The sequence below is a fragment of the Aspergillus tubingensis genome, assembly GCF_013340325.1.
Source record: "Aspergillus tubingensis WU-2223L DNA, scaffold_5, whole genome shotgun sequence".
Classification (NCBI taxonomy): domain Eukaryota; kingdom Fungi; phylum Ascomycota; class Eurotiomycetes; order Eurotiales; family Aspergillaceae; genus Aspergillus; species Aspergillus tubingensis.
In genome coordinates this window covers 665,570-678,382 of record NW_023336279.1, presented here as the reverse complement: position 1 = coordinate 678,382, position 12,813 = coordinate 665,570, and the positions used below count along the sequence as shown (strand labels likewise).

The following is a 12,813-nucleotide window of genomic DNA, read 5'->3' as shown; positions in this document are numbered from 1 at the left end:
GGAAGTAGATAAGGAGTGAAACAAGAAATGGAAAAAACACTATTGGATCTGGTATCATGGATTAGAGCACTAGTACCTTGATGCAAGAAAAGAAAGTTCAATTTCCAATGAGTTGTGAAAGCTTAGCCTTCCAATCTCGCACGAGAGCCTGAGCTTCTGCTGTGTCATTTCTCGAAATTTGTAATTCCGCACTCAGGGCTTCGTTTCTTGCCCGTAGCTCCTGAATTTCCTTCTTTGCATTCTCGAGTTGAGTCGCCGTTGCTCGCAGTGTTTCTATCTCCTGATCTGAAGATCGCCGATAGTCCAGTTCTCTGCGTAAGGCGATGATACTAAGATCGCGGATTCTGATAGTTTGATTACTTTTGGTATTCTCGCTTCGGAGTTCCTCTACTTCCCTCCTAAGGGATTCGTTCGACTCGAGCTCTCGGTATAGAACTGACAGGGCTGTATCTACTTCCGTTGGCAGGTTCGTATAACGAGACTTGCGCTGACGTCGCGGTCGTTGAGATGTCACATTATCTTCCGTAGCTTCATCATCATTGCCAAGGAGCTCATACAGTCGTTTGGGAGCAGTAGGGCCACTCGCTGGTACATCATGTCTATCACCCGTTGGAGCTTGTTGTATTGAACAGACGCCCAAGAGCCCGTCTGAGGCGCTACTATGAGGATGTGTATTGGATGAGGAATTCGTGTCGGGGTGAGGAGCTGACGTAGTCGGAGCTGCAGCAGATGTTGGATCATTCCGTTCTTCCGGCGGTGGTGAAGCCGGTGGTGACAATGTAGGAGGAGTGGTATGCCAACCGCGACGGACGCAGATTGGACAAACAAGTGAATCTTGGGATTCACGCAGCCAACCTGCTGGAATACAATCGGCATGGAACGCGAGCCGGCAGGTTGAACAAGGCTCAAGTCTTCCCCCGTGCGCTTGACAAACGCGGCAGTAATCTTCGTGCGCCGATCCATTTCCTGTAGGATATAAGTGAGCACAAGGGGGTCACCAGGAGACAATAGACGAAAAGGAATGCACTCACGTTTCCATTCTTTGTATTTTTGTACCTGGGTTTCAAGGGATTGCTCTTCAACCGCTGCAAGGGTGTCGGACCATGACATCAATCTTGGCAAGAGCGGTTCGTCAGGCTGGTTGAGACTTTGCTGTGTCACCCCCTGACGGCCAGTCCTTGTCAGATTGGTCCTTGAAGACTTCACTAGAGATGAGCGAACGGAAGGTCTTTCATCTTCTGCAGCACGTGCAAGACGTCCCGTACGCGTTTTTCTCACGGCCATGACGTTAGATGAGCGATGTGATACCTGTCCTTGGATATATCCTGTTGGGTTGTCTTGATAAATGGCCGGTTGGGATCGTCCAATGGCTTGCTGAGTCAGGTAGACTGAGTGGATGACAAATCTAACTCCAGGTCGGCCGCCGTCGTTTTTTCAAGATATGCTTAGACAGGTCTATCGCGAAACAACAATGAGACCATGGTGCCCTGTGAGTTGATGAGTGCCTTACAAAAGCTCACATACACCTAAAATTATACTAAGTGTACAACTAGATATTAGAATGTGTTGGTGTGTCTCTTCCACAGGTGCAGTCTTCCTCGTCAGTGATTACGTAAAATAACGTAATCCAGAATCCGGCATGGCTGTTGTTTCATCTCTCAAACCTTGCTAGACAATTGCCCAAGTGACCATAAGTACTATAGTCGATCAGTAATCTAATATTGTGCAAGTTACACATAGGATACGAAATTACACCTTCCATTTCCAAGCGACTCAGGCTCCTGTCAGCCAGACGCATATATCTCGGTCTCCATTCGAGAACCTTTGAACTTCCTTGGCGGAAGAAGCTGTTGTTGCGGGTCTTCCAAATGTATTGGCTAGCTTAACCACAATATTGAACGCTATTTATTAATCAATTTTAAACCGTGGTCAAATTTACTACCTCCTGTTGTACTGCTATTTCATCTAGCTTCGCGAGACATGATAACGGCCTCAGGCAGACCTGTGGGGATAGGCGGTGTGTGATTCTGCTAGCAGTAATCAGCTTAGCCCAGAATGGCAGGCGGGGTGATGACGATGACCAGGCTGATAAACGACTGGCGAGGCTGTGAGCCATGGGTTGCTTGGATCCCTGCTACCTGATAAGCTTTCATTGTCCTCCAATATACCTCTGGCTTGGCAAAAGATACTCCTGTGGAAACCTCGTCTTCCATGATGGCCAAGCGAAGAAGAGCATCCGGACCAAGATCAAGGACAGGGTGTCTCACTTGCAGGTACAAGCCGGAGCCTTGGGCGCCTAAAGAAGATCGGCCGACTAACCAGCTCATCATCCAGAATTCGACATGTCAAATGCGATGAACAAAAGCCAGAATGCTACCAGTGCAAGCGTACAGGAAGAAAGTGTGATGGATATAGTGAATCACGCCCGGGGAACAAACCCCAGCCTGTCGTCTCCAGTAAGCCAATGATGACCGTCGACCATCGTATGGTCCTTCGACCAGGAACGCAAAAGGAGCGGCATTATTTGTACTTCTTCTGCTCGCAGACGGCCCGGGCACTTTCCGGGGTTTTTGAATCCGATCTCTGGATGCGCCATCTTCCCCAACTGAGCGAATGCGAGCCGGTCGTCAGGCATGCCACGGCGGCAGTAAGCGCGGTCCATGAGCGGGCGCTTGTGCTACAGCGGAATCCATCATCCACTCCGGAGCGTCGAGCCGCTAATGACCGCTTCATTATATTTCATTATAATGAGGCCATTCGACATTTGAGGACGTATCTTGTTTCGCAAAACCCTAGAATCGATCTCTTGGTCATCACATGCTTCCTTTTTGTATGCTTGGAGATGTTGAATGGTAATCACAAGCAAGCCCTAGACCACCTCGAGGCTGGTTTGAAGATAGTTCAGAGCGTCATAGGGAAACTGCAGCCATTGGGCAGTAAACTAGGCGGGACATATCTGGAATTGTGGAAACTAAGTCTTCGACTGAATATCCAGCTTGCAATGAACGGACGGCCAATGGTTGCCTTGGATATCAAGCCAACTTATCCCCAATTGAAATGCTCAGATGGAAGGCCAATTTGGTCGGACCCTTACTGGGCTCAACACGCACTCTATAAGCTCATGAACAAGACACTCATGTTGGTCCGTTCTGCAGGATTTGAACGCACAGATCGCACACACTTAAACCCCCAACAGGAAGAGCTCAGGAAGGACTACAAAACATGGGAAAGGGCCTTGGAAAGCTATACAAAGGATGCAGAAAACCCCCGAAAGGGCAATCGGCGCGAACTGTTGCTCTTGCGTACATTATACCTCGTCTCATGGATATGGACGGAAACATGTCTGGCCAGACAGGAAACCGTCTTCGATAACTATAATTCTGCCTTCGCGGAGCTTGTTCACTGTGCCGGCCAACTTATTGATATTGACGATGTCACTGAGCGCAAGTCCACGATTTGCGCACCGGATATTTTCACATTCGAAATACGTATCGTCACCGGACTGTACTACACAGCAGTTAGGTGCCGTGACCCGATTATCCGTCGCGAGGCTATCCGACAGATGAGTCGGTGTACCAAACAAGAGGGCCTATGGGATCAACGTATCATAGTGAAAATTGCCCAACTGGTGATCGATCTGGAAGAAGCGAATCTGTCATCGCTGGACGTACAAGAAAGGATCCCGGAGGATAGGGATCGTATCTATGAAGCAGTTCCTTCGTGTACGCATCCAGAGGATCTTCGAAGTACTCGCCAAGTTGTTCTGCTCTCGAAGCCTAATGGACCAGATGGTGCATGGCTGACTAGGGTCCGATTTGTGGAGTGGTCCTAGTCATTGGGATTTGTCTTGACCTGACCGTTCAGCGACGACGATATAACGATTGTTTGCAGTGTACCATTTCCAGATAAGATACACCTTCTTATCATACCTTCAATTGATCTTAATATCAAATGTATCTTACCATGTCTATAAAACGTTCACTTATGGAAGATAAATGTTGTGCCTTGTCGCATCTGATATGCATATAGGCCAGACGCACGCCTCCATCGGGCATGACGACAACCCAACTTTCATTATTTACCATGTATGTGGGTTAACACTTTGTATTTAGTTCGCAGTAGTGGTGCAGATAATATATAATAGCTCTACTTACTTGATACCATTTTCACACATTCCCTGGAATCCAACACCTATCACTACTAGGAATCTGGCGTAAGCTCTCGCTTGACTAAGTACATACTTTCCGGCCACCACCTTTCGTTGGTGTCAGCCAACTGGGAAATGACATTATGTGTCTTCATCATAGAAATGACCCGGCTGAGCTCCCACTGTCCAATATCCCTGATCCACCACACCCCATCTAGTAACATTACCAGAACCAGCCAATGTGCAAATATATCCATAGTTAGGGCATGTATCGAAGTGAGCGTCAATAGCGCTTTGGTCCCAGATGACATTGGCAGTGTTGTATTCTCTTTTCTAGCCTTTGCAGAAGGAGAATCCAATACCGATTGCACGATGTTGAGAAATTCGGTCGGAGCTTTATTCAGGAAAGACATGATAATTCTCCTGAGAATCTGCGGCGCCTCCATAGACGTAACACTAATCATGTACCGAGCTACCCATGGTGAGACAGCACAGGAACCCTCAAAATCCACTGTGTGCTGAGTATTCGGAGACGTCGCAGACATCATCTTCCCCTTGTCACTTGCCCGTGGCGATAGCGCCGCCAATGCGCAGCTCTCCAGGATGGTTATGGTTTCGAGTAATGCATGGACTCGTCGTTGGTCGATCGCGCTACATGATGCAGGAGCTTGCAGTAGCACAGCAGTTGTGCGTTCTGCTCGTCTACGAAGGCTTCTGAGAGCACGATCACAGGTGGATGCCACGAGTGGGAGAAATAAGCGTTTCGTTGTCGGGGACGGGCCGTCTTGCGGTGATAAAGGGCTTGACATTGTCGGATGGGACTCTGGTCCCGAATCCACCGTACTGCCAGCAGCAGTCGCGTTGACAATATCATTGAGTATAGCGCTAGATGCGGTATGTGCTGCGCGTGTGAACGTAATCCATTGCGAATGTTGCGGTAATAACTCGGTTGGGAGCCGTTGCCCACGCAGTTTGGCCGTGGCTGCTAAATGAACGCGAATGGAGTGACTAGCCGAGGCGTACAAGACCATCAACGCTGCATTGGCGAGGACGTTATCGTAACCCCGGGCTTTTTGCATAGTAGCTTGGATGTGGCGGAGGGATGCCGCATGATGGCGCTCGGCTAACGCAAGGAGGTCTTGCATCTCTGTTAGGGTTTGGTTATCTAGGGGCTTTTGAGAGTGTTCATGTGCCATGTCGTGGCATTTGCATGCTGCCGCCAGGCTTAGCAGTGATGACATAACTGCCTTGCATTTGAAGGCGAGATTAGGTACCCCGACCGATAGAGCGTGGAGATCGAGAGAGTCGAATGGGATGGTTTGGCTGGTGTGCGAGAGATAGTGGGCTAAGAGACTGAGCTCGGTCGCGTTGAGAGGATCCGGGGAGGGCAAGTCCAAGTTGAGTATGTCCTCATCGTTAGTCGACTGTGGTGAAAGAGGAAGTTGGCCAGTTGTTGAAGTTATGGGGCCCGGAGGACGCCTTGTTACCAACTCGGATCCTGCGAATTCAATTTCCGAGTTCAGGAAACCGCCCGACTCTGTGTCCGATCCGCTGGCACTCGGATGGTGTTGATATTGACATGTATACGACAGTCTGGTGCATCGCGAGCATTTCGGTCTGGCTTCGTCGCACTGGTGATACGATCAGAACCAATGGCCTGAATTATGTAGGATGGAATCACAACATATGCATCGTGTAATACCTTCTTGCGTAACTGCTTGCATCTGAGACAGCCGTTGCGGGACTTTTCATGTGACTTACGCAACCTATATCCGGTCGCTTGGAGATCTGAGAGCGTTTTATTAATGGCCATATTGCCGACGGCACGCTAAGCTACACAATGTTGGACCGTAGAAGTTGGGGTTCTTCGCAGAAGGGCGGTTGGGGCGTATTAGTAAAGAGTCCTCTAAGCAAAATTGAGTTTACTCAGCCTCATAAATGGAGAAGTTGCCCGTGCAGAACATCAGTCTAGTAGTATTTGTCATGGCGGGTAGTCTAGCGTGAGGCTCTGCTCGATGTAATTAACCGTGAAATTAGAGTTATTCAGTAGTCGAGCAGCCGTGAAGACAATGAGTCGGGCCCTGGAATGACTTCGCCAAGAAGGTTGGGCAGTGAGAGTACGAGGTGCATGGCCTCCAGCGGGAACTACGCCTCCCCGCATAAGACCCTGCATGAACACGAGGTGAGGGTTATATCGATGGATGAAATATGCGGCGTATTACTAATACGCCGGGGTGGCCGTGCCCAGCCAACAGAGAGCTTGGCGACAACTTTGTATGGTTCGGAGACAAGTGGCTGTGATGTGTAGATTGGGAATCGATACTCTGTGGAATCAAAAGGTGTAATGTTAGGACTAGACTCTCTATGTGGTAGCAGAATATGACAAAACGTAGAGAAAGGCTCCAGGCCTTCCATGAATATATAAAGCTCGGCGACAGCCTGCTTGATTGTACGAGTTTCCTACTTCCCCATCCAACATTTTCACCATCTATCAACTCTACTACTCTTTTCCCAAGACATTGAACACGAAGCTCAAAACAAACACGACATCATAATGATTTTCTCTTTCTCTCTATACTTCGATCTTACGATCATACTTGCTCTGGTCCTCCAGGCGAGAGCAGTGCCGCACCCGGTAGCTAAGCGCTCAAATTCCGACCTCAGCTTGACGGCTCAACTTCGCCTTGCCGATACGTAAGACCGCTGCCCTAATCCAAATTCCGAACTCTCAATCATCTGACTTTAATGATCATACAAGGGCTATCGAGCGCTACAAACTGCTCCCTAATGACTCCGACTTTGTCTTCAACTTCACCGGCACAGAACAGATCCCAGTAGCCACAAGCCAGAACTGGCCAGCACTCGTCGATGTCGGCGCCGCTATTAGCATGTCGCAACTTCCGGGTAAGACATCAGTACATTTGAATGCAATCAAACAAACAGTCCAAAACTAATTTTCAAATAGCATGCAGCATGAGCTTCCTCCACCTCCACCCCCGCGCCACTGAACTATTTGCTCTGAATTCCGGCCATATTCTCTCCGAAATGGTCCCTCAAGCTGGAGTCCTTGATAGCAACAACAGCCAGCGGGTTATCCGGACGGACCTGCGCCCCGGTCAAGTGACCATCTACCCGGCAGGTTCATTCCACACACAAGTGAACCCGGACTGCGAGCCAGCGAACTTCACCGCTGCGTTTACATCTGATGAATTCGCTGTGAGCTTGGTGGCGGAGCAACTGTTCTCATTCAGTGATGGGGTCATTGCACGGACCTTTGGGCAGAGTATTACCGGGGATGATATCAAGAAAATTCGGGACGCCATCCCATCAGATATGGCGATCAAGGTGGAGGAGTGTTTGGCGAAGTGTGGGATGGAGAAGCGGTAATTGTGGGGTGAGAATGTGAATGCAAGGAAAAGAGGAATAAGGAGGATAAGAATGTCCGGTGCGGGTTTAGACAGAGTAGGTGTTGATTTTGGTACTTTATAGAATGCAATGACAGTCCGATTTGATCTGATCTCTGTGATTGGTAAGCTGCATATGTTTGTTCAGAACAATGGGATAAAAGTGCACTTTCTGTGTGATAAATGTCTTTTTTTGAGTATATCAGCCCTTGTTTTAGAAAAAGTGTAGGAGACATTATCAATTTCGTCTGCCATTCTCAACAATAATTAAAATTACATATAGTACTGAACCACAGCAGATCGATTCTAGTAGAGGCATGAGGTCCGAGTGACATTACCATATCAGTATGTTACCTTTGTTGTACCTTTATTGCGTTCCGTCTTATCTACGTTGTGACTGTTCGTACCGAGAAGAAACCGATACAATTCTTGTTTCGAACCTCGTCTGTCCCATCTACAGTCTGCACAGAACCAGAATTTGGGTGTATGGGTCCCCAGGTCGCCAGGTCGTACGTATTTTTGGTTCTTACCAGTATGGGACCTGGTTATTACTAATACTGACTATCAGAAAAATTAAGTTATAAAAATACACTGTCTCACCAGGTAGTAAATCTGGCAAGATCTTGTATTTTTAGTAATTTTAATTAATTCTTATTAGAAGATCTAGTAATTTCTAATTAAAATCTAATTAAAATTAAAAGAACCTAACCTGGGGAGTTTTGGTTATAAATTACTGTATAAGTATCGGAATATATTAATTCTATAAATATATTAATTATATCTAATTATTTCTAGTAAATATTAGTAAATCTATATATTATCAATATAATTTAATTAAATATATCTCTATAAATTTACTAACTTTATTTTGAATATATTAGATTATAATATAAAATTTCTAATTATATCTAATTGTTTCTAGTAAATATTAGTAGATCTATATATTATTAATATAATTTAAATAAATGAATATATATATATAATTTAATTAACTTTATTCTAAATATATTAAATTATAATATAAAATTCCTGATTACATCTAATCATTTCTAGTAGATATTTATAACTAGTAAATTTATATTTTATTAATATTATATATATATATTAACTTTATTTTAAATATATTAGATTTAAAATTTAAATTTCTAATTAGATCTAATTATTTCTGGTAAATATTAGTAAATTTATATTTTATTAATATAATATATATGAATTTATTAACTTTATTTTAAATATATTAAATTATAATATAAATTTCTAATTAGATCTAATTATTTCTGATAAATATTAGTAAATTTATATTTTATCAATATTATTCAAATTAGTATTTACTAGAAATAATTAGATATAATTGATATTTTTATGGAATTAATATATTCTGATACTTATACAGTAATTTATAACCAAAACTCCCCAGGTCATAATTTCAATTAATTTTCTAATTCTAATTAGAATTTCTAATAAAAATTAGTAAAAATACTGTAAATACAAGACCTCGCTAGGTTTACCACCTGGTAAGACAGTGTATTTTTACAGCTTAATTTTTCCGATAGTCAGTATTAGTAATAACCAGGTCCCATACTGGTAAGAATCAAAAATACGTACGACCTGGCGACCTGGGGACCTGACGACCCCCAGAATTTGCCGGCCTTCTATTTTGTTGAAAGGACAGGCGTCGTTTCCGTTGTTAGTAACGCCACTGACTGCATTGACCTTCCGGGCTCTACGGGACGGAACAATGCTACGCTGGATTCTCAATGACACGTACACGTCTAGTGAGACCTCCGCTCTGGGTGCCAGGACAGGAGTCGTCCCCGGTTATGTCAACTACGCTCAGGACTCCGACGCGTGCCTGGTGTTCGTCAATGCCCTAGCGGGCGAAGGCGCCGATCGCACAGAACTGTACAATGCGGACCAGGATACGATGGTCAAGACGGTGGCAGATAATTGCAACAACACAATCGTGGTGATAAATACCATGGGTCCGCGGCTGGTCGATCAATGGATTGAACATGAGAACGTCACTGCCGTGCTGTATTCGCCTCTTCTAGGCCAGAATTCGGGGAAATCCACCTTGGATGTGTTGTATGGTGAGGTGAATCCGAGCGCGAGATTGACTTATACGATTGCCAAGAACGAGTGGGATTATAACGTTAGGGTTTATGATACCAAGGAGTGCGACTTCACAGAAGGTTAGTTTCCGCTTTCATTTCCTCCATTCTAATTTCTAGCTGGATCCTATTTGTCGCAGGCGTGTATATCGACTACCGCTACTTCGATGCCTACAACATCACTCCCCGGTACGAATTTGGGTGTGGTCTATCATACACTAGCTTCACCTACACCGACCTGAATGTCCCATCTATCGAAGCCCTTTCCGTCTACCCTTCAGGAAAGAAATCTGTCGGTGGACCAGTGGACTTATGGGACGTTATCGCGAACGTCACCGTCAGCGTCACGAATACTGGTGGCAGGGCTGGAGCTGAGACTCCGCAATTGTACCTATCGTATCCCGAGACTGCGAAGCAGCCTGTGCGCCAGCTCGCGGCTTTGAGCGGGTGGAGCTGGCTCGCAGGGAGAGGTCGACGGTGACGTTCCCGATCCGTAGACGGGATGTGTCGTTTTGGGATGTGGAGGCGCAAGAATGGGCTGTTAAGGGGGAGAATATACGTTCAGTGCTGGGGCAAGTTCGAGGGATCAGAAGTTATCAAGGACGGTCACTATTCGAACAAAGTGACATCTGGTCCTTGCTGTTGTGCGGGTGATAAATACTTCTCTGATAGAAACGCAGTGTATTCAAACATTTAGATGTCAGGTGAATGGTGATTTACCACTGAGTGGGAATATATATCTACTTTATACATCTTTGAATCGGCATAAACTGTCTACATGTGACTGGAGATCGTAGACAACCAGACGAAAGACGCGAAGGTAGAAAGAAAGCTCTATGAATAGTATGTTTCCAAAACGTTCGACTGGCAGAATCCCATCTCGGGATATACTGCGGTCCGTCTACCTCCCGAGCCGTTTCCCGAGAGCCCAAAATGCCATACTAAACTTCCGTTAACCGTGAACTGTGTTACTAATCTAGAAATTCGCTTTAATAAGCACAGACGAAATATTTATAATCACCTGTCCTTTACAATCCCGCAGTCTATTCAGTAATGCGGTATGAGGAATACCTTTTGGTGATATTGTATCTCAACAATGACCTCATTGAAAGTACCAAACAGTTCAACCTTTCACATAATAGTAGTTTAAATAATGTAGAAGAACGTAACAAAAATGTATCAAATAGTTCTAAATATAATCCGAAATACAGTTTTTTTTTTTTTTTTTTTTTTTTTTTTTTTTTGGTAATGTCACAGATCAGATTACAGGGACCCAAAATAGTCGGAATCACAGTGGAATGCCTCCTCGGGGAGTTAAGCAATTATTGCGAGCACTGATTCATTGTACTATACAGTTATCAGATGCATTTCGGAGGATTTCAATGGGGTAACAGACTGCCTGACGGCTCCGCATTGTACCAAGTTACGTCACTAGTAATGTATCGGCTGCACAAGTTCCGTGAAATGGCCGGAAGCTGGACGGACCGCAGCATGGCATCAAATGCCAAGTTTCTTATAATCCCCACGGTCCGGAAAAACCCCCAAATCCTTCATCAGCAACCCACCTGGGTTCTATAAAAGAATTACGTCTGTCTCGGTGTTCAAGAATTGTTTCCCTTTAGGAGGACCAAGATATCTTGTTTCCCATCAAATACGCGCAATGGCTGTCAAGCCGAAAGTACTCCTCCTTGGAGCGACTGGAGAGACTGGGGCCTCTATCCTGAATGGGCTGCAAGAATCTGGAAATTTTGTATGTTGAATGGACTATACAGCAGATTTTTTCTCGTTGGCTGATAAGTGTTATTTTCTCATTTTGGGTAGGATGTGGAGGTCTTAGTGCGGCCGGCTTCTGCAGTTAAACCGTCGGTCCAAAAGCTCCGAGAGCAAGGCCTTACGATTTGGCCCGTAGATCTTGATGACTTTAAGGGGCTTGTGTCTGCCATGACCGGTACCGATATTCTCATCAGTGCTATTGGGCCCAATGACTTGCTCCAGCAGAAGAAGCTGCTTCAAGCCGCGAAGCTTACAGGTGTCAAAAGAGTCATTCCCTGCGCTTTCACCACGGTAGCAGCTCCAACGGGCGCTATGCTTCTTCGTGATGAGGTATGAGTTCCGTGATTCATGAGAGGAAATCCAAGTTGACTAACAGGCAAGTAGAAAGAAGAAGTCTACAATGCCATCAAGTTTTTAGGTATTCCCTATACCGTGATTGATGTTGGGTATTGGTATCAGATCTCGTTTCCGACTCTCCCGTCTGGAAAAGTGGATTACGCCCAGATGGTTCCAGTGAAGACTATTCATGGGGATGGAACAGCCCCTAACATCCTTACCGACCTACGTGATATCGGTCGGTTTGTCGCACGAATTATAATGGATGACCGAACTATCAACAGATATGTCTACACGTCGGGGGATGTGCTTTCAGAGAACGAAATTTACCGTATCGCCGAAGAGGTCTCTGGAGAGAAGCTGGAGCCGTCTCGCGTAAGTCAAGTTTATCTCTACCGTCTTGCTTTTACTAAGAGCGAGTGTATAGGTATCAAATGAAGATATCGAAGCCAGTGTGGACCAAGCTAAAGCCGCTCTCGCTGAGAGTCCTCACGATAACATGAAACGCATCGGCGTTTTTGTGGCCCAGTATGAGCATAGCAAATACGTGCGGGTCGATAACAGTCCTCGTTATGCCGCGTATCTGGGTTATCTCAATGCTAGACAGCTCTATCCAGACTTCCAGCCAACATCCTTTCGTGATTTCTTTGCGGAGGTGCTAGCTGGAAAGGGCAGGAAAGTGTATTCATAGATATACACATAGAATGGGATTTGGTCTGAAATATTCACAACGGATCCGTTGCCCGGGGTGACAATCAGCTACTTTGAATGTGGTTCGGAATGGACATATATCATTCCAATTGTTATATCATCTCATGAATCAACCAAAGACTACTAGAGAAGATCCTAGTTCCATGTCGCCCTGTATTAACAGTCTGCTGTGGTGTGACGAGCTAGATCAAGTCCAGGAACGAGCGCGCGAACTGCGGACTACCAAATTAGACAAACCAATTGAATCTAGTGGATCCGAAAGAAGCCAGTGGTAGTGCAAAGCACCTGTCAAGCCGGGCCGACCGGTCTCACTAGTACTTAACCAAAAGGC

At 45.6% G+C, this 12,813-nt stretch overlaps 6 protein-coding genes across 6 annotated transcripts; 4 read left to right on the top strand and 2 right to left on the bottom strand.

Annotated features, from left to right (window-relative positions):
- Nucleotides 1-97: 97 nt before the first annotated feature.
- AtWU_03552 (PHD finger protein) lies at nt 98-1,284 on the bottom strand (the record flags this gene model as incomplete). Its single annotated transcript, XM_035498664.1, has 2 exons — nt 98-966; nt 1,032-1,284. 2 exons carry the CDS (start codon nt 1,282-1,284, stop codon nt 98-100), a joined length of 1,122 nt encoding a protein of 373 aa, XP_035354557.1.
- A 930-nt stretch (nt 1,285-2,214) lies between these two features.
- AtWU_03551 (uncharacterized protein) lies at nt 2,215-3,832 on the top strand (the record flags this gene model as incomplete). The annotated part of the gene is made up of 2 exons (XM_035498663.1): nt 2,215-2,273; nt 2,335-3,832. The coding sequence occupies 2 exons, from the start codon at nt 2,215-2,217 to the stop codon at nt 3,830-3,832; spliced, it is 1,557 nt and encodes a 518-aa protein (XP_035354556.1).
- Nucleotides 3,833-4,200: 368 nt separating this feature from the next.
- Nucleotides 4,201-5,960, bottom strand: AtWU_03550 (Zn(II)2Cys6 transcription factor; the record flags this gene model as incomplete). Its single annotated transcript, XM_035498662.1, has 2 exons — nt 4,201-5,778; nt 5,850-5,960. The coding sequence occupies 2 exons, from the start codon at nt 5,958-5,960 to the stop codon at nt 4,201-4,203; spliced, it is 1,689 nt and encodes a 562-aa protein (XP_035354555.1).
- A 741-nt stretch (nt 5,961-6,701) lies between these two features.
- AtWU_03549 (germin family protein) lies at nt 6,702-7,534 on the top strand (the record flags this gene model as incomplete). The annotated part of the gene is made up of 3 exons (XM_035498661.1): nt 6,702-6,841; nt 6,906-7,051; nt 7,113-7,534. 3 exons carry the CDS (start codon nt 6,702-6,704, stop codon nt 7,532-7,534), a joined length of 708 nt encoding a protein of 235 aa, XP_035354554.1.
- A 1,755-nt stretch (nt 7,535-9,289) lies between these two features.
- Nucleotides 9,290-10,143, top strand: AtWU_03548 (glycoside hydrolase family 3 protein; the record flags this gene model as incomplete). The annotated part of the gene is made up of 2 exons (XM_035498660.1): nt 9,290-9,743; nt 9,803-10,143. The coding sequence occupies 2 exons, from the start codon at nt 9,290-9,292 to the stop codon at nt 10,141-10,143; spliced, it is 795 nt and encodes a 264-aa protein (XP_035354553.1).
- A 1,179-nt stretch (nt 10,144-11,322) lies between these two features.
- Nucleotides 11,323-12,462, top strand: AtWU_03547 (aromatic alcohol reductase; the record flags this gene model as incomplete). Its single annotated transcript, XM_035498659.1, has 4 exons — nt 11,323-11,412; nt 11,484-11,765; nt 11,820-12,146; nt 12,199-12,462. 4 exons carry the CDS (start codon nt 11,323-11,325, stop codon nt 12,460-12,462), a joined length of 963 nt encoding a protein of 320 aa, XP_035354552.1.
- Nucleotides 12,463-12,813: the final 351 nt, after the last annotated feature.